At 40.4% G+C, this 21,824-nt stretch overlaps 1 protein-coding gene across 2 annotated transcripts in view; it reads left to right on the top strand.

Annotated features, from left to right (window-relative positions):
* The window catches only part of colgalt2b (collagen beta(1-O)galactosyltransferase 2b), a 31,820-nt gene that overhangs the window by 8,355 nt on the left and 1,641 nt on the right, over positions 1-21,824 (top strand). The window contains exons 1-11 of one of the 2 annotated variants that reach the window (XM_053503257.1): positions 6,391-6,419; positions 9,646-9,756; positions 9,992-10,109; positions 11,123-11,257; positions 12,450-12,654; positions 13,141-13,260; positions 14,109-14,182; positions 16,222-16,328; positions 16,578-16,710; positions 16,836-16,963; positions 17,056-17,262. In XM_053503257.1, the coding sequence (XP_053359232.1) occupies positions 9,683-9,756; positions 9,992-10,109; positions 11,123-11,257; positions 12,450-12,654; positions 13,141-13,260; positions 14,109-14,182; positions 16,222-16,328; positions 16,578-16,710; positions 16,836-16,963; positions 17,056-17,262 (1,301 nt within the window). In that variant the 5' untranslated portion in view covers positions 6,391-6,419; positions 9,646-9,682. Of the gene's footprint in view, positions 1-6,390; positions 6,420-9,645; positions 9,757-9,991; positions 10,110-11,122; positions 11,258-12,449; positions 12,655-13,140; positions 13,261-14,108; positions 14,183-16,221; positions 16,329-16,577; positions 16,711-16,835; positions 16,964-17,055; positions 17,263-21,824 lie in introns of those variants that run through there. The other variant, XM_053503256.1, reaches the window with a different exon arrangement.

Raw genomic sequence — 21,824 nt, 5'->3', positions numbered from 1 at the left:
TGTGTGTGTGTGTGCACATGCCTGTGTGTATAAGCATCTCTCCGCTATCCCCTCCATCCTGTTCTGCCTCGCTGCTTTCCACAGGACACAGGAATCTGGAACGACCCTGAGTCATTCTCATTTCATTAATTTAAGCAGAAGCAGAACCGGGTTCCGTTCCAGCTCTGATCTTCCCTCTGCTGCGCTCATAATGCCTGGAGAAGGAAGCCAAACTCCCCGAGAGCCTGTAGACGAGGGAGGATTATCTGTTTTCCGATTCAGGCCAGAGATCAGGGTGACAGTGGGAGGGGTAGATCAGTGGTTAAGCCTTTGAACTACAACAGAATAACAAGTACATTGGAGTACAGGATCAAACTCTGGATACAGTGGTTTAGTTTGTAAAAACCAAAACGTGCCATTTTAAATGACAATATAAATTTAATCGACATGTTTAAGCACATTTACAGATAAAAATGGGAAAAACAAAAGGGTCTTTTTTTGTATTCTGTCCGTATACAAACACACCCCAGAACCATATGAATGTCAACACTGACCTAAAAGTGAATTTTGCATCACGCGCCCAGCATAAGGGGATGAAGGAAACTTTTCTAGTAAGAAGGGAGACTTTTCAAAATGACATTTTAATTGAATTACAAATGTTAGTCAGTCACAAGTGCTGTTTTAAAGTGAACCACTTTGTTTTATTTTCCCTCCGTGTTTTTTTTCCCCTTCTTACATTCAGGTGTTATAATCTGAGTCATGTCTGTACCCCGGTCCAGTCACTGGTGTGTTTCCTTGTGAAGCACTAGAGGGAAAAAAATGGCATAAAGACAATTAAGTAAATCATTCATTCATTCATTCATTCTCTATCCCACTTATACCGTACACGGCTGCAGGGGGCCTGGAGCATAAACCAGGGAACTTAGGGCATAAGACAGGTGCCAATCAATTACAGGGCACACACACACACACACACACTACAGGCATTTTGGAAATTCCAATTAGAATACTGTGCATGTATTTGGGAGGAAACTGGAGTACCCCGAGGAAACCTTTTATGCATGGGGAGAACATGTATACTCCAGACACACTCCGTAAACCGTAGATTTGAGAGATGTCAGGCTATAGCGCCATCAACTACACCACTGTACCACATAGTCATTAAATCACATCAATTAATGGTTAAATTCAGTCTCATCTCTGATTGGAGAGATTTGCACTGAGTGTGAAACTGGAGCCACTAAGGTGGGAGACAGCGAGAAGCACAACTTAGCTAAATGTTTATTAATGATCAAATCTCAGAGGCAGCGTCAACATAAAACACAGTTTTATCAGTTTGAGGGGTTTGAAAATAAGATTGCTGCAATCTGGAAGTTTTTTTGAAAATAAATAAAAGTTTTTCATTTCCCTTCCCATGTCTCATTAGGGCCTCTGTTGTTTTCTGATTGTGTCCAGGAAAGTTAAAATCCATCCTTAATTAATCTGTTTTGGTTTACACTGTTATTTTGCTAAATCTTATTAATGAGACTTATTAATGCATCTCTGAGCCTCTTTTCCTCCCCACTCCAGTTACTCTACTCGCCTATTCTCACAATTCCGATTATAAATTATCCTCGTTTGCCATTTTAATGAAAGAAAGGAAACAATGATTGCAAAGTTTTTTACGCTAATGTTATTATTCATGATTATGATTAATTGTCCAATTACTTTTGAGCCTGGGAAAATGAAGGGGCTTTTTTAATTATAAAACAAAAATGGCTGTAATTAGCTTCTAAACAGCTAATGCAATGTTTTTGTACAGTAAATCCCCTTCATGGTAGCGAACAGAGACAAAAATGTGAAAATTGTGTCACTTTCATATAATTTCCCATAATATCTTTTTAATAACATTTTCCCATAAAATTGACGTAACGGGTTAGCCTGGTGCGTCCTCTCTCCAATACGGGAAGAAAAAAAAAGCTCAGCCTTTTACCCCAGCCTTATTCACACTACACTAGCTACCTACAAGTAGTGCACTCACTCCAAAGTCTTGCTTATGAACGGTTTGTCTTGGCTCAGGGGTGCCGCCTTTTTTCTTTGCTAATTTGCACCTAGCTGTTCATGCGCCAGTTGGGAGAGCGGGGGTTAGGAATTCTTTTACTTTGAAAACTGGTGACATGGCATTAAAAATTAAAAATCTATTTGTTCGTTTGTTTTGCTGAGAACATGCGATTATGCTGTCTTGGAGTCAGAGATAGGTCTGACTTTCCTGTTGCACCATTTGGGAGCACAAGTGCATTTTTAATTCACCTAAAAGACACACACACACACCACACACACACACACTTGTTTTTTTTTAAATAGAATCATCGTTGAGAAAAAGCGCCAGAGTAGGTCAAGTACTTTTCCACAGTTTCCAGTTTGTCCTCTTCAGTGGTCAGGGTGCGATGCGTAATGTTCACAGCGATGACGTTTACGTCTGGAGTCGCTCTGCCAGGCTGTGTGTTGCGTTGCGACTCTGTGACTAAGTGTGTGTGTTTGTGTATTACAGTACAGACGCTTTCTTAACCACATACACACTCTTTTCTCATAAAAATCTTCAGTCAATCCGTTAAAAGGAGGCGTGGCCTCGTAGCTGTTGCTCTTATATGTCTTAAAGAGTATAGACTCTTAAAGATAAAAAAAAGGTGTATGTACAATGTCATGTACAATCTGGCTTATTTCATACAACCGTCGTGATATTGATCAAAAAATGTGCTATTTAATGTGTTATTAGCTAGCTAGCAGCTAGTCATCTAGACCTGCTTGCTAACGTGAGGTGATGTTAGCTAGTTACCATTTACACCAGGGGAGGTTGAGATGAGGTTAAGAAAAAGGAGGCTAAAAGAAGCTAACTGAAGTGTCTACCCTCAATAATATGTATAGGCAAAATCATTTGACACGTGACACAGTATCTACACCTTCTTATGGTAATGTACCACCTGGATGCTAATGTGGGGTAACGTCGGCTAGCTAGCTCAAGGTCATCTACACTTAGCAGCTATTGTGAGGTTTTAAGTAAGATATTTAGAAATATAAATACACACATAAATAAATTTTTTTTTTTTTTCTTTACATTGAAAAGCGATGTTAAAAGCATAAAAGTGATGTTATGAACAGTTATGTGTGGGATTTAATAATCTACTTTATAATAATCTACTAATGCGCTACTGTCTCAATGTAAACAAACACCTGCACCAATAGATATTAATTATAAAAAAAATAAAGTGAATATTTTTACTGGGATTAGTTCATATTTTCACTTTGGCTGAAATAACAGCGCTGAAGTGGTATAAGTGAATTTTAACACGCTGGAGTGGTTTTAAGACAAAACTTCATCTTTATCCTTTTATCTACTTTTTCCATTTCTCATCTGTGATTCACTCTCCGATTACCGAACAGGGAGTGTATTTGTCTGAGCACCAAAGAAGGACAACTTAGTGTAAACAAGGCGTAAGATACTCAACCTTACAGAATGGGATTTCTTTGTATTAATAAGTTAGACAGAGAGTTCTGCTGTACAGAGAGACACACAGACATGGACGTGGGCTTCAACCTCAAATAATAATAATAATAATAATAATATCACTGATTACATTAAAAATCTATTTCTACAAACTCTTTTCCCGTCAATAGCGCGTACTTCCTGTACTTTAGTGATCAATAAAAAAGGACTTTACGAGGCAACACGTGAGGTTTGTACAATTTTATAAGAACGAAGCGAACCTGGTTTATAGTAACTTCATTTGATTTCTATGAAATTTCTAAAGACAGAATGATAAGAAAAAGACTCGCCAGTCATGTGTGTGTGTGTGTGTGTGTGTGTGTTTTTGTGAGCAGAGCTTCTGTTGACCAAGAGTGGTATTTAGAAATTTGCAAATTTTATGAGTCCCAGCAGCTCCTGTACTCAAACAGAGCCACGTCAGCACGTACACACACACGACACACACACACACACACACACACACACTAGAAGGGGCCCGATGGCACCAGCCCCTCATTACCGAGCATCTCCCCAGGAGAGATCGTTCGTCACTCACGTATCAGTCTGTGATATTTCCTGCACAGTAAACACGCCGGTCGCGTCCCAATCCCTCCCGAGAAACAACAGAGTCTTTTTGTGATTCCACCCGAGCGTAATGAATCAGTGAGCAGGTACATCTCTTCTGCTATCGCTACATGCTGTCACCAGTATTCAGCGTTCTGCTCTGTCCCTCAGGGTGAACTTTGACCTGCCGCGTGAGTAACCGGCAGTGTGTATATCCTCTCCGTGTGGAGGTAAAGTGAGAGGTGTGTGATTGAGTGTGTGTGTGTGTGTCGTGTGGAGTCCAGATGTGGAGAAGGGAAGAGTGCTCCAGGGTGCTTCATAATGAGGCTACAGTAAACTTCAGAGAGAAGGAGAGAGTTCCAGCCTCTCAGCGGGCGCTGTCTCATTCCGCCAAACGTGAAACTAATGCTAATGAACGTGCTAGTAAATACAAACAAACTCTCACTCCTTAGTTTTGCACTCACACGCACATACACACCTAGTTATACATGGATTTAAAAGCTTGTATCGAATCAGCAGGATTGTGTTGGTGTCCAACATACCTGGTGCTCATTCTGGAGAAAAAAAAAAAGTTGACATTTTGTTGTTCAATCCTGAACCCCGGGGTGCTGTAGAGTTGAATCTGTTACGTATAAATTTGCACAAATAGCTAATATGTTAGCACACAAAGTTATTGGGAAAACCAAAAGAAACGGGATTACTGTCTCTTGTCCTATAACTCCGTCCTCTTCGAAACGATCATTTGTTTTTCTCTATGAAGCGATGATCGGATAATGGGAATTACAAAAACAAACAGAGAGATTCACGGCCAAGATCCAAGACATATTGTCTTCACCAACTAGAAGAAGACATGAGACACGCTAACGTTGTTCCTGTCGACCCCCACAAAGTGGAGAATAGCATGAAGAACGGTGGAGCATGCACCGACAAGGGACAAATACTAGGAAGAAGAAGTAACAAAACAATTTCATTTACTAAACTATAGTTTCTCCAAAGCGATTTTTTTAAAATTATTTGTTTGTTTTAGTACGGTGGTCAAAAAGTGCAAAACAAAAAAACAAAACCGAAAACAAAATCCAATTGTTTCCAATTGCAAATCTGTTTTGTTACTTTGTTCTCAGTTTAGTTTTTTTGTTTTTTCGGTTTTGTTATTTTGTTCTCAGTTTGTTATTTTGTTTTTTGAATTCGTTAATTTGTTTTCATGTTTTATTATTATGTCTTCTTTCTTTTTTTGTGTTTTAATTTATTTTTGTTTTGCAATATTGGTATATTGGCGTATCTATGTTGCCAGGCAACCGAGACTAAATCTGCGAACTGTGTGAAGTCTTTATACACATGTATGTACTTATATTATGGTGTGTTTACACTTTAACCGCTAACTATATTCTCAAGTGACGTTAATAGACATTAACAGCACTGGGACTTCGAACTCTATGTACCGCTCGGCATCCCAGGCGTTTTTACAGAGTTAGTTACACTAATTGTCGGTTGCAGCGTGAGTGAGAGTATGTGTACGGTCCGCAGCACTGAGGAGAGAGGTGGTATACACGGAAAGAGAAATACAAAGTCGCTGTCCAAATACTTATGGACCTGACTGTATCTGTGCGCTCTGTTAGTTTTCACTTGGGATTTCAGTTTACACTGCGATACTCGTGCATTCAGGATGACTTAAGCAATAAAGAATTGCGTTTTGGAGCACTGAGCATTTAGACAGCTTATGGCCTGCTGGAAAACATTAGCAGTGAACTGTGTGTGTGTGTGTGTGTGTGTGTGTGTGTGTGTAATGCAATTTCCACTTCAATTAAACTGACATTTTATTTAGGATCAGCTGCTCTCTCTCTCTCTCTCTCTCTCTCTCTCTCTCTCTGCATGTCTGTGTGTGTGTGTGTGTGTGTGTGTGTGTATGATCACCACTTACACACACTCTGGTTATTATTTTCCTGGATTTATGAGATGCTAGCAGCTGGCCGAAGGTGTGTGTGTGGAGGAGAATCTCCACCCATAATGTGTGTTACAGGTGTTTCTAAACCTGCGATAAACACGCAGACTGCTTATCAAGCATACTACCATCTGTCTTACACTCACATAAACACACACACACACACACACACACAGGCATTGGTCACAGTGCAGCTGCACTCTTAATCGTGGCCTGGATAAGCAGTCAAGGCAAAAGCTGAGTGTGTGAGCCGTCATTTGTTTGTGTATATACCGTCCAGTATGTGTGTGTATGTGTTTGAGATTTGAATAGCAGGTGAGCAGTGTATTATTTCATCATGAAGTGTGTATAACGGAGTGTATGTACACTGTTATCTACTGTCTGACAGGACTTGCTTGTTGGTCAGACGCCCCAACCAGTAGCTGGTTATTGCAGGTAATGGGATGTTTGGGGTTCTACGAACGTGTGTGTGTGTGTGTGTGTGTGTGTGTTGCATCAGAATGATTTGGTGGCTTATTTGTCTAAGAAGCACACATCTTAGACTGATAGATTTTACTCCAAAATGCTGTAAACAAGTCCTTCTAAAACCCTCAAGACGAAACCTCAGGATACCGTTTGTTTATTTGTTTGTTTATTTGTTTATTTGTAGTCTCACTGATTTACACTCTCTTCATATTTCTCGTCAGTTTACACTTTGGAACTTTCCGTTGCAGCCGATCCCACAGTCGTCTCGCGCTCGCCGAGGACATCGAGTCACTAAGAGAGAGAGAGAGTGTGTGTTTGTGAAAACGAGACAGAAGATGAGCTTTGTGGGGATTCTGGAAAAACACGTGGATGGACTGAGATGTACCTTCTTGTTAATAGAAGCTAAAAATTCCTAGCCTGTTGTGCTAATATGGTGTACAGGGCTGGTAAATGTCGTGTTGACACAGCTTGGAGGTTTCCAAAAAAAAAGGAGCAAAATAGGAAAACACACACACACACACACACACACACACACACACACACACACACACACACACACACACACAGCAATTTGCAAGTCTGGGGTAATATTATTAGGACTAGGATTTATTTTGATCTATGATGGTTCTATGTTATGTGTGACTGCGTTGCATTTGGACTGGAGACACTGGGACACTGAGTGACATTAAAGCTGCATTAGAATTACATCAGAGCTACAGTACAGTAGGACGATAACAGAGATACATTATAACTACATCAGGTCGAAACTAGGACTACATTATGAATGCACTTAGACTACATTAGGCCTACAGTAGGACTGCATTTGTAATACATTAGCATTGTACTCAGACAATGTTAGGACTACATTATGAATGCACACAGACTACATTAGGACTGCATTAGGAGTTTACTCAGATGACATTAGGCCTGCGTTAGGATTGTAGTAGGGCTACATTAGAGCTACATTAGACTTAAATTAGAATTACATAACTTTATATTACAGTATGCAGACATGGTTTAAGCAGGGGAGTATATAAAAACGTGCATCTTCATTTTTTAATGTATAAAATGTCTAAAGTTTGGTATTCCGTATGTATGTGTATTTACCTTCTTTTTAAAGGTAAAGTGCAGGTTAACAAGTTCTATTTTTATTTCATACTTATTCTATTAATCATTTATATGAATATTTTTGGGTTGTGAGATGATTCTTTGTAGTTTCCATTATTTCTTATGGGAAATTCGCTCTGAGACAAAATGCCGTCTGGGATTCCCCTTGTGGTTTAAAGGTGCAGGGACAACATTTCACTGTGAGGTTCATTTGCCTAGGCGCGGTTACGGTTTTCGGCCACATCATGGCAGCGTTGGTAATGGGTACTAATTTAGTCAAGAGGATTGGTATGCTTGACTTTCTATATTTGTGTCAAAGGCGTATAAGTCTATATATAAGTATATTTGCCTGACTTACAAACAAATCCAACTTACAAACCTACTCCTGGAACGAGTTCGTAAGTAGGGGACAACCTGTATAAAGGGTATAAATGTTTAATTATAACATTTATAGCTGCAATACATCTTTGAAATAATAATTACAATTATTGGTTTCATGTTCCAAAAGTCTGAATAGAGCATACGAGCAAGAATGCTGATGTTTTGTTGGGGGGAGTTGAAGGCCAGTTCACTCAAGGTGCCATACCTAGACAGTAATAGACTTTCCTCTTGAGTAACCACTGTACATACTAGAACCACTAGTGACAGTAAGATTGCATTACGAGTTCATTACCTTCCCCTATGGGGCAGTTCTAGTAGGAGGGCACGGGGTGGCACCAACCTGAAATATGATCGCCCCAAGGCCAACAACATTTGGAAAATGTACTTAATGAATTTGATAATACCTGTATTAGTGCACAGGGCATTGCTTAAGATTTTGTAAATTATGCTCAATGATCTCTAAGCCATGATATATTGCTTATTGAGTCCGATTACCCATGAGCCCCACCCTAACTGGTTCATGGTCCTCCCTCCTAGAATCACCCCTATGACTATATAGAATTATAAAAGAACTACGATATTCTAGCACTAGGTGTAGAACTATGGTACTTTTTGTTTTGCAGAAAGTCTGAACAAACAAACAACTATATAAACTGTAATGAGGTGTTGAGGAACACGAGCCAGTGTATTTTTACGGGAATAAAAGCTGCTGTGGGTTTGTCATGGTATAGGACATGACCACCAACCTGGAAACATAGTGGACTGAGAAGTGGTTTAATTCAGTGATTTAATTCAGATGGCATTATGGGAGACTGTACTGGCATGGTCTAATGGAAACACTGGAGGAGTAGGGAAACAATTCTGGGAACATCAATAAAGTAGACATCTCTGCCTTAGCTGTTTTTCACAAAACATTAAAAACTCTGCTTCACATTCTTGCCAACATGAGGACTATTGTGTTTGTTATACATATGAAGTGTGTAGATGTCTCACACGTAAATTTCCACACGAATTCCCTCATGTATCCAACAGAGAGAACCAAGAACCAGGAGGTCTGTAACAGCATGTGAAACCACACATGTGAAACCTCAGCATCACACAGAAGCGATACACGCAGTCTTTAGATACACAAATTGGAGAAATACAGCTGGAAACGATTAGAGGAGTTTGCTCGCCTGTCCATCTGTCTATCTACCTGCCCATACAATTATCTGTCTCTCTGTCTTTTGATCTGTCAGTCCGTCTGCCTGCCTGTCCCATCTGTCTGTTGAACTGTCTTTCTGCTTGTCTGTCTCTCTGCCTGTCTGTAGCTCTGTCTGCCTCTCTGTTGATCTGTATGTCTCCCTGTCAGTCAGTCTGTCTGCCTGCCTGTCTGTTTTTACAGTATGTCTGTCTGTCCATCTGTCTGTTTTTATGTCTCTCTGTTTATCTGTCTGTCTCTCCATCTATCTACTTATTGGATTCTGGTGTAACTGTGAATTTGTGTTATTGGACATGTGTGTATATCGTATATTGCTGCACTAAATTGTGTGTGTGTGCTGGTGTATTGATGTGTGTATAATAATGTATAGTATGTGAATACATTATTGAAATTGGTGCATACTATTATGTGTGTGTGTGTTGATGTATAAGTGTGTGTTAAAGTATTAATGTCTTATTGGTGTGTGTGTGTGTGTGTGTGTGTGCACATGGGATTTGTTACCTACAGGGCGGCAACAGATCACAACGTGGACAACACCACGGCCATGCTGAAAGAGTGGATGAAATCAGCTCAGAGGCGATATCACTTTGTGGAGTGGAGACCAATGGAGGAGCCACGGTGAGACACACACACACACACTCACGCACTCAAACAGAATTGTTATTATATAGAGTTATTATTTTAGGAACATTATTTTTGACAATATGTTCAACTTAGATGAAGATCAGATCACATTTTATGACAAATTAATGCCATGAAATTCCATAAGAACGATCACTCCATTGGAGTTGCAGTGGATTTAAACATCGTTAAAGAATGAGTGATGCGTCTCTCATCCTGTGTTTTGTGTTAGCTCTTACACAGACGAGTTGGGGCCCAAGCACTGGTCGCTGTCCCGATTCAAACACCTGCTGAAGCTCAGACAGGCCGCTCTGGAGGCGGCTCGCCGCCGATGGGCCGATTACATCCTGGTGAGAGAATTGCATCCTGGGAAAGTAGCATGCTAAATGTAGCACTATATATGTGTGTGTCACCATATTTCATAAGAAAATTTTTTTTTTTTTTCTGTATCTGTGTGTTACACAGTTTGAGATTGAGTTTTACACAGAGGTCGATGAACTTTAGTGGTAAGATAAGTGATGTTGAAATTCTTGGTCAGAAATACATAAGAGCGTTTAATTTGCCTTTTTAGTTCACAAACATACTCAGTCTCTCTGTTTACATGGTCATGGATTCTAACTGAACTGTTTTCATGGACGCTGCTCTGATGTTTACATGCGCAAAGCGTTTAATCAGAGCATAACTGCAGAGTTTAAAGAGTTTAATCTGCCAGAAGAAACAAAAAAAGAAGAGAAGAAGAATGATTCTTACCACGTTTTTTAAATAAAATCCTGCTTTGTTGTGACTGGTTACAAGACTTCAGTGTCATCTATGATCGGTTAAGAAGTTATAATCTACATAAATAAAAAAAATATTTTGTCTGTTCATTGATCAGAACTTGCTCTTTTAATGATATTTTTACGTTTTATACAAACAAACGCGCGACACGGCATGGCTTACTCCAAAAAAGGAGAGTAGACTATAAAAACTGAACCTTCAAAGATGAATAGACTAATCAATGTATGTTTGATCTTTCTGCAGGAAGTTTAAAACCAGTTCGTCCGAAACCATAGCGCTAATAAAAAGCAATAATGTGAAGCGCTGCTACTAGATACGTAAATTACCGCTCGTTAGAGCAAACATCTGCAGCAGGCCGAGGTGAGGGCGCGTAAAACACCTGAACTGGAAGCAAGTTGTTTTGCGTTAGAATCAAAATGTTGAGTAAAAGTGATGTTATGAATAGTTATGTGTTGGATTTAATAATCTACTTTATAATAAACTACTAATAAGCCTTTTGCTTAATGTAAACAAACGCCTGCAGCAATACTTTTTAGTTGCTTTCTCTCTCACACACACACACACATTCATCCTCTCCTTGTGTCAGTTTGTGGACAGTGATAACCTCCTGACTAACCCGCGGGTGTTGGACCTTCTGATCGCGGAGAACCGGACTCTCGTGGCGCCCATGTTGGAATCACGGTCACTCTACTCTAACTTCTGGTGTGGCATCACGCCTCAGGTAGACACACTCTCTCTGACTGTCTCTTCTCCTTCACACACACACAAACACACACAAACACAATGAATGCACAAATCTGATGTATCAGATCAGACCTGAGTCGCTACATCTGATGCTTTTTCTATACAGTGGAACCTTGGATTGCGAGTACTTTGGTCTGCGAGTGTTTCGCAAGACAAGCAAATATTTTCTCAGTAAACAAGCGAGGTCTTGAGAAACGAGCTATATTGTAGATAATCGTCTCCCATGCTCAGTCTCAGTGCGCGTGCGTCACTCGTATAATCAACATCCGTTTACTAGAACACTGTGACCACGTGTGTGTGTGTGAAAGTCGTCCTACACAGTAGCCCCGCCTCCACCCCCTTTCCTGCTCCTCTCCTCTATCAGGTGTCAATCACTACAGCCACGGTTCTTTTTAAAGGTAAAGTCCCGGTTAATTTGTTTAATTTTTACTTTATATTTTGAATGAAATATTTTTATATAAATATTTTTGAGTTGTGGAACGATTCGTCTGAGTTTCCATTATTTCTTATAGGAGAAATTCACTTTGATATACAAGTGCTTTGATATACAAGCACACTCACGGAATGAATTATGCTCGCAATCCAAGGTTTAACTGTATATCGTCATGTGACTCGATTCAAAACAGACCGAATGGAAATCAGGTGACATCAGGAGAAATCAGGAGGCGTCTGACTTTCTTCTCAGCAACTAACTCCTCCAGAGCAAAACCCCAAGCAGATATTTCGGATCTGTTGTTTGAAAGAAATGAAAGGCTTCACAAATATGATGTGTTTAGCACGGCGAATACTGTATGTATTGATGTGTGCATTAGTCAGATAAAAGTCACGTGTAAATCCGACCAAAAAAAACTACATTGAGCCTCAGCTCCTATTTTTGGTTTTCCAGTTTCCTCCCAAACCCTTGCTGTAGGTGAACTAGATATTCCACCTTGCCCTGAAGTGTGTAAATGTGTGTGTACTGTACATAGTGTTCTGGCATCTAAGCCAGGGTGTACGTAATTCCAGCTCAAGCCCAGCGTTCCTGGGATACACTCCAGATCCAGTTCAGTCCTGGTCAGGATTAAATAACGAAGGAGAGAAGAAATAAAATTCACATTCTGATCTCTCTCTCTCTCTCTCTCTCTGTTTCTAACTGTCACGCTCTTTCTTTTGTTTTTTTTCACCCTCAGGGCTACTATAAGCGCACCCCAGACTATCAGCCCATCCGTGAGTGGAGGCGTCTGGGTTGCTTCCCAGTTCCCATGATTCACTCCACCTTCCTGCTGGATTTGAGACGCAGCTCGTCTCGCACGCTGGCGTTCTACCCTCCGCATCCCGACTACAGCTGGGCCTTCGACGACATCATGGTGTTCGCTTTTTCTGCTCGCGAAGCAGGTGTGCACACGTATGTGTGTGTGTGTGTGTGTGTGTGTGTGTATATGTGTGTTTAATGGATATTAAGCATTAATTACAATGTATTCACTTTTAACAGGAGTGAAATAGTGAAAACGGTGTGTGTGTGTGCGTGTGTGTGTGTGTGCGTGTGTGTGCGTGTGTGCGTGTGTGTGTTTACTGTAACTCCACTGAAGCGAGGTTCACACATCATTACCCACAGTAGAACACCCACACACAAACAGCCACAGCTAAATCAGGCCATATGAAGACCAATGAGGGCTTATTAGGCTACTAGTTTTTTAGCGCACACACACACACACACACACACACACACACACACACACATATATATATATATATATATATAAAAGCAAACATTAACCATATACGTAGCAGCGGACTAAACTATACTGTGAGTTATGAATATTTTATTCATTATGGTGTGTGTGTGTGTGTGTGTGTGTGTGTGTGTGTGTGTGTGCGCAGGTGTACAGATGTTTGTGTGTAACAGGGAGCACTATGGTTTCCTACCCATTCCTTTAAGAGCCGATCAGAGTCTGGAGGATGAAGAGGAAAGCTTCACACACACCGTCACCGAGGCCCTCAGTGAGTGTCTCACACACACACACACACACACACACACACACGCACACACACACACATACACACACACATACACACACACACACAGAGTCTCCAAGGTACTTAAAGTACACATGCTTGCTTGTCAGTGTAACTAAGCGCTCTTTTGTCACGCCTCACACACACGCACACACGCCTCACACACACACACACACACACACACACACACAGTCTCTTAGGTACTTAAAGTACACATGCTTGTCTGTCTGTGTAACTAAGCACACTTTTTGTCACTACAAACACACACACACACAGACACACCCACGCACACGCACACACACACACACACACACACACACACACACACACACACACACACAGAGTCTCTGAGGTACTTAAGGTACACATGCTTGCCTGTCAGTGTAACTAAGCGATCTTTTGTCACGCCTCACACACACGCACACACACACACACGCACACACACACACACACACACACACATACACACACACACACACAGAGTCTCCAAGGTACTTAAAGTACACATGCTTGCTTGTCAGTGTAACTAAGCGCTCTTTTGTCACGCCTCACACACACGCACACACGCCTCACACACACACACACACACACACACACACACACAGTCTCTTAGGTACTTAAAGTACACATGCTTGTCTGTCTGTGTAACTAAGCACACTTTTTGTCACTACAAACACACACACACACAGACACACCCACGCACACGCACACACACACACACACACACACACACACACACACACACACACACACACACAAAAGCAGTAATATTATACATTAGTCATTTTCTCCTGTTTTCTAACAGTCCCACACTGTTTCTGATTCCCTTACAGTTGATCACCAAATCGAGCCGTCAGAGTTTGTGTTCGTTCCTCCGAAACCTCAGGATCAGATGGGGTTTGATGAGGTGAGAGAGAGAGAGAGAGAGAGAGAGAGAGAGAGTTGATGGATTAACAGAAGTATAATGGAGTAACAAACTCACAGACCTGCTGCTTTCTGGACTCACAGAGTGATGGATTGGAGTGATGACTGATAGATGAACAGACTGAAATAATAGACTGATGGAATGATGAAGAGAATAAGAGACTGATTAGATTTCAGGTTAATAGACGGGAAATGTAAACACACTAAAAGACCCGGTGTACTGATGGACTGAGGCTCAGATAGACTAATTAATTGAGAGATTGTCTGATTAGTGGACTGACGGATTAACAGAATGACACGATGATAAACTGAGGCCGCGTTCACATTAGACACACTAGACTTGGGCACGGATCCGAGTACACTTTACCCAAACTCCAAATATTTGGGTTGTGTGAGCTCGGGTCCACTCGGGTTGTTTTCACACTAGGAACAATTGCATCATGCTGTTAGTACTGTTGCTTATTTACACTGTTCTCATTCTGATTTAATCAGTGAAACACTGTGATTTATTCCCATTTGTTTAGTTCATTCTCTATATTATTTATTTATTTTTTTATTCATTGGTTTATTCTGGCTGTTTTTGTTATTTATTTATATAATATGTGAAGATCCTATTGTTGTTCTAAGGAATTATTTTTTCAGCATCTGGGGATTTTTGAAGGTCTTAACATGCACATAATGTCATAAAAATCAGCAAACAGGATCGAATCGACTGCCATAACGATGCCTGAGTGGCTGGGAAGTGGCTTCACAGGAGATTTTGCTGCATAGCTCATACACACTTGCATGTATACATACGTAACCTGGTACACATTCAGATCTCATTGAGCTGAACAACTTTCGCTATGCATGTTATGGCCTCTACTCAACAGGAATCAGTTATTTTGGGTTGTTTGTAAAATGCACCCAATGGAATTTAATATACTCCTCCTAGGAGATTTACACCATCGCCACCACACCGGGTCAATCTGATCTCAAGACACTGAGGATGAAAAATTGCGAAGTGATTTTTCCTATCTTATACAATTCAGCCCTGGCATTGCCTTGAACTTATGCCGAAAAGTGGCTATTAACTTCCTTACTGACATCATATTGAGTGACATCACATTTAGTGACATCATAGTGTGATGATCTTCTTCCAGCATTCAGGGATTTTTGGAGGTCTTAACATGCTCAAAAAGCACACAGGTTGTATAGTGCACCCAGTGGCGTTGGCACAGGTGCTTGGGCCCGATCATCGTTGCTTTTGCTACTATATTTTTTTATTGTTCTGCTAACGAATGTTCTGTTAATGAATTTTGTATTTTATACTTTTATTTCGATAAACTAGGTGGCAGGATGCATCTAGTTGGTTTTCTACCTGCCAAGAACCCCAAGGAAAAAATCCTTTAAAGAGGTCGACATTGACACTATAGCCAATATTATTAATGACGATAGAATAAGATTAGTGAGATGACATCACTTTCTAAACAGTGGTCCTCTTCCATGTTTTTTTTTTAACTCACTTTGGAGTCAAGTCTACTTCGTTCTGTGCTCACTAGTACGAAAGCGGCTTTGAGGAAAGTATGGCTTGTATACACTGTATTTATTGGGTGAATCAGATACGAAACATGGAAGTGAGACGTCATTAAGATCATATTGTCATCAACACTGCTTGTCCTCTTATCCTCACGGCCATAAGTGATAAAGTAGGAAGGCATGAGGCGACATTTTATACAAATATATCAATAATACTGTATTAGGTGCCACACTGCCACCTGCTGTATTGGAGAGTGTACTCGGGTACGAAAACCATTCAGACTCAGACATGGAGCTAAATCGATAATGACAGAATGAAAAAGTGACAAACGAAGAAGCTAGACGTGCAGAATTACAGAATGACTAGAAGAGTGATAAACTGCTAGACTGTTGGAACGAAGGAATGATAGATTTTTCAGACTGAAAAAATCTGTTTTTAATGTGTAACAGGAAGTCTGTGAGAACATCTCTCTCTCTTTCTCTCTCTCTCTCTCTCTCTTTCAGATCTTTCTGATTAATCTGAAGCGGAGAAGGGATCGGAGGGAGCGGATGTTGAGCTCTCTTGCCGCTCTGGGTGTGGAGGTCACGATCGCTGAGGCTGTGGATGGCAAGTAGGTCACACACACACACAACCAGACGTTTTTCAGAAGTTTTTCAGCATTAACTACAAAACTATAATGTTGGACGAGTCATTTTAGTCATGACGTGTGATGGTCAAGCTAAAAGCATCACTGCTTTTTTGGGTGGGCGTGTGGATTCTCCCCACTACGTTGTTGATTGTTTTCTTCACATATATTTGTCCTTTGTCCTTATTCCTCCTTTATTCTCTTTCTTTCTCTCTCTCTCTCTGTGCGTGTCAGGGCTCTGAACTCATCTCAGCTGCAGGCGCTGGGGATTGAGATGATGCCGGATTATAAAGACCCATATTCAGGCAGGGTGCTGACCAGAGGAGAGATTGGGTGCTTCCTCAGCCACCATTCTATATGGATACAGGTATACACACACACACACACACACACACACACACACACACACACACACACACACAGAAAGTAACAAATAACCTAAAAAACCTGAGCAAATGGAGCAGTGTGTGTGTGTGTGTGTGTGTGTTTTAGATGGTGGAGAAGGGTCTGCAGCGTGTGTTAGTTCTGGAGGATGATGTGAGATTTGAGCCCAGGTTCAAGAGGAGGATACAAACCATCATGGAGGATGTGGAGAAGGTTCAGCTGGATTGGGACCTCATGTGAGACCAACACACACACACACACACTAAATGTGACACATGTGGACATATAAATATTGTGTGTGTGTGTGTGTGTGTGTGTGTGTGTGTAGCTATCTGGGGCGTAAGCGCATGCAGGTGGCGCAGCCCGAGCTCTCTGTGGATGGCGTTAATAACCTGGTGGAGGCTGATTACTCGTACTGGACGCTGGCGTACGCTCTCTCTCTGAACGGAGCCAACAAACTGCTGTCAGCTCAGCCCTTCAGCCGCATGCTGCCTGTGGACGAGTTCCTGCCCATCATGTTCAACAAACACCCCAAGTAAGAAAAGAAAGAGGGGAGTGGAAGGAGGGGGAGGATGGGTGGGTGGATAGATGGATGGGTAAAGCAATATGTAGATGGTAGAGTGCAAATAGAAAGGATGGATAAAGAAAGGGGGAAATTAATGGATGTGATTATAGAGGCATAAATCAATGAATAGGTGATAGGCCAACACTTCATACCAATGGATTAATAAACAGAGTTTGGTGGATGACGGGATAAAATTATTGGTGGATGGATGGAGCCAAATTTAGATTGTAGAGTGCAAACAGTACAAGAAAGTGGTAAATAGAAGGGTTAGGGTTAACCCTAACCCTATGTAATTATGGATTTATAAAATAATAAACAGACAATAGACCAATGCAATATAACAATGGACCAATGGACAGGTGGATGGATGGATGGATGGATGGATTGATGGATGGACAGACTGACAGATGGTTGGATGGATGAAGGAGGGGTTGAATGGCTGGATAACAGGCTGGATAAAGGATGAATGAGATGATAAAGGGAAAAAAGATACTGTAGATGGAGGAATGGTTTGGTGGATGTACCAAGTAATGGATGAATCAATCTATAGCTATATAGCATAATTGTTGATATGAAACAGAATGGAAGTATGGACGTATAAAACTATGGATATGGTACTGTAGAAGAACAGATTTAAATAATAACAGACAGATGGACAGGTGGATAAATGGATGGATGGATGGATGGATGGCTGATGGACCTGTGAATGGATGGATGGTGGACTTATTGATGGGTGTATGAATGGATGGTTGACCAGTTGATGTATAAATGGATAGACAGATGAGTGGAAAGATGGTTGACCTGTTTGTTGCTAGATGGAATGATGGATATGTGATTGACAGGATAACAGGTTGGGTGGAAGAAGGATTTGCTGGATGGCAGGATAGACAATGCAAGTTCTGAACAAATAAATAGATGGACAGAGAAATAAATGGACGAATAGTGAGATGGATTACAGATAGAACGATGTGTAAAGTCAAAAGATGAAGGGACAGGTGGATGGCTGATGGAATTATAGATTAATAAATAGATGATAGAAGGACAAACAGCAATAAGAAATATGGATAGATGAGTAGAATGGTGAATGAGGTCATTTTATAGTTTTTGTAGGAAATCTACTTTTGGTGGATATAAATCGAATTAACTTTCTTTTTGGCGTAAGGCTTTGATGTGGATCAGGAATAACAGGGTCGCCTGTTTATGACACAAACTTTCTGCAGTAGATGTCTCTCTCTCATACACACACACACACACAGGCGCCTCGTTCTCCTGCACACAGTGTTGGATTGTTCACCGAGGAAAAATAAGTACGGTGTCCCTGCTGGGTCACACCACACCTCCCTTTTCCTCCCTGCCACCCGTTTGTGTTCCTAAAACTCTCTCTCGCTCTTCTCTTTTCCACCTCCAGTGCCCTGCCCTCCTTCAACTCCTCCTTTCACCTGTTGTTCCTCTTTAGCCTTTCTCTTTCTCTCTCTCTCTCTCTCTCTCTCTCTCTTTTTCTCTCTCTCTCTCTCACACCTTTTAGCCACAGCATTTGGCACATCACACCAGTGTGAAGGGTTTAACAGCAGGCAGAGAGTTTCTCAGAGTTTGTTCAGGACAGAACAGTGGAGGTTTTGTAGTTTTTTAAGCTGCATGTATTTTTTTTTTTTTTTTGCCTGATTAATTTTAAGAGGGAGAAAAAGCGAGAAGTGATGGTGGTGCAGGATAAGGGTTTTAAAAAGAATACTACTTTTCAAATAAAAATTTATGAACATTTTTTTATTTGTCATTTCACAACCTTATATTTAACTAAAATATGTGTGGAACATGCAAAAGTATGTAAGGGGTTTTTAATCAATCAATAATTCAATCAATAAACAACTATTATTGGGGAATTGATGTTTTATGGGAGAAATAAAACACATAGTGATTATTTTCCTATGGCAGCAGGACACAGTGTGTGTTATTCCTCACTTACTGATCAAGCAACATACTGTAGCACTATACACAGTAATACTGTACTTACACATGTCCAGATTTAGACATTAGATTTAGACATGCTTATAAAGTAAATACACATAATTAATGAACTTTGAAGGAGAAGTTAAAAAAATATAAAATGAAACAACGATGCTATGAAAAGATTAACTCAGAGGAACATTTCATTACTTTAGAATATAAGATTTTCCTGTTGTAGCAATGAACCGAATACAGTACTGATATAAATAATAATAATAATAATAATAATAATAATAATGCACCTGTAACACTTCTACACCTTCTTTTTTTATGATGTTTTTCCAAATCTAAACAATTTTCCACAAAGTAATGAAAATCAGAGTAAATACTATCCACTTTAGGAGGCGATCACCGTGCCATGGGTACTGAAACGGCATTTCGGTGCCCGAGCGGGTTCCACGTGCTCCTCGTGAAAATACACGAGACTGAAAGACCACCTTTCACCTCTCACTCTCTCTCTTTCTGAGGAATGTAAGAGGGGCTCGGCTCTTCCTGCTTCCAGCTCGGACAGCACAGCATTCCCATTGATAGGACTCAGGAAGGGGAGGGGGGGGGGCGAGGTTTGGGGCGAAGGAGGGATGGATTACTGAACAAATACACTACAGGTTCTGTGTGAGTACATGAGAGAGAGAGAGAGAGAGAGAGAGAGACGGAGCGTGTTGTGAAGATACGGTATTGTTTGATGTCAAATAGAAATACACACAGACTTTAAGGACAAACAGAACATGAAAGAGAGACGGAGAGAGAACGAGAGACAGACAGATAAATAAAGTACAGAGAGTCCGAGTGTGTTTCATGAATTTCCCATGAACACGTTCAAAGTGCAGTCTCGCTTGTTCATGAAATCCACGGTGAAGTTCCTCCTCGGTATGTCACACAATTTGCCATTCATGCGTCTTTAAGGTCCCTCACAGGGGGACGAGCAGGAAAGTCGAGACCAGGTGAGGAAGTCTGCGAAAGTTTAGAAGTTCAATGACATGCAGAATAAATCCGTCTGTAACATCGTCAAACAAACTTCGATAGTCTGAAACGCGGCTTGATCTGGAGTGGGTTCACAGGTACTGTAAGAGCTAGGTGGTTTTTTTGCACGCACATTTGCAAAGACAAATCACAGATCAAATGAAAATGGGGAAAAAAGGGGGAAAACGGACAGAAGTATCAAAAATCACATTGGCAGAAGTCGGTTTTATTCTGCATTACAGCTGCTGGGGGTTGGGATCCATTTCAAAGGTCTTGTTCAGCCCAAATCCAAATTCTTTTATGTCATATGCAGATTAGAATCAGTTTATTGCTCTCATGTCGTCTGAACAGTAAAAACCCACATTGACTCGGATTTTTATTTGGGTTGCCAGATCTGAACAGATCACTTTCAAATGGGTCATTGATGATTACAACGTTTTTCATATATGTCAGGTAGAACAAAAGTTATTATCACTTTTATAAGATGTACATTTTACCTCTACTGGAATATGTGAATGACGTCGCAAAAATGTAGAAATCTGAGCATAAAATTGTGTATTTTTATTTCTTTTTTTGGTCACAGAAACAACCGAAAACCATAAAAACATGATCATGTGTATCGGTGCTATTTCTTTCCTACAGTATGTGATCCATTTCTCAGTCATGTTTGTATAGTTAGTTAAAATAATTAAAAATTCAGTTCATCATATTACCTTCTGTAGGTTGTGTACAGTGTACGGACTGACCCGAAGTGATCAGGGCCCGTATTCACAAAGCTTCCTAGAATTCTCTCAGAGAGCTCCTATCTTAGCCTAAATAGTCCTAGCTGGGAGTCTTAGACTAAAAGTGATTAAGAAAATTCTTAGAGCAACTTTGAGTAAGGAAAGTACAAAACCCTTTATCTTAGTGAGGGGGTGTGGTCGACCCCGTTGCTAGGGATGATGCAGCAATTCAAGGATAAAAAAATAACCTCTGACCTCTGCAAAGGTCTTGAAATACACTCTTTGTGAAAATAGAATACATGATATCATAATGTTTGTATAGACTAAATATCTTAAAGTTAATAAAAACAGCCAAATGTTGGAAAGATGTCTACTTCAGAAGCAACCGATTTCCACACAGTAGTTACTATATTAAAGTTCTTACATTTATTTACCGTACTGATTTTATTATTACTTTTATTATACCATTTTAGATTGATGGGAGCAAAATGGCTGACCTTTTACCGATTCACATGATTGCATGTTTTTTAATCCTAAATTTAAGGGAAAATTCTCAGAAAATGTCATCATTCTAAGAATTTTCTTAGAATTTCATCATTAGGCGCAACTTTTAGGCCTGAGAAGCTTTGTGAATACGGGCCCTGATCTTCTTTTGAAAAGTCGTAGAGCAGGCATGAAATAAAAGGGATGTCTTCTTGGATTGAGGTAAAAATGTACATGAATTCTGATTGGACTGTTCATACAGGGGTTGCTTTGCAAAAAAATTAAAATCAGACCGACCTGTGTCAAATTTGAGAAAGAAAGGGACACAAATTAAAAAGAAAAGATCAGAACAGATTCTGTAGGATT

This window comes from Clarias gariepinus, chromosome 9 (genome assembly GCF_024256425.1).
Source record: "Clarias gariepinus isolate MV-2021 ecotype Netherlands chromosome 9, CGAR_prim_01v2, whole genome shotgun sequence".
NCBI classification, from domain to species: domain Eukaryota; kingdom Metazoa; phylum Chordata; class Actinopteri; order Siluriformes; family Clariidae; genus Clarias; species Clarias gariepinus.
The sequence above is the reverse complement of the archived record's forward strand: the minus strand, read 5'-3'. Positions and strand labels throughout refer to the sequence as shown.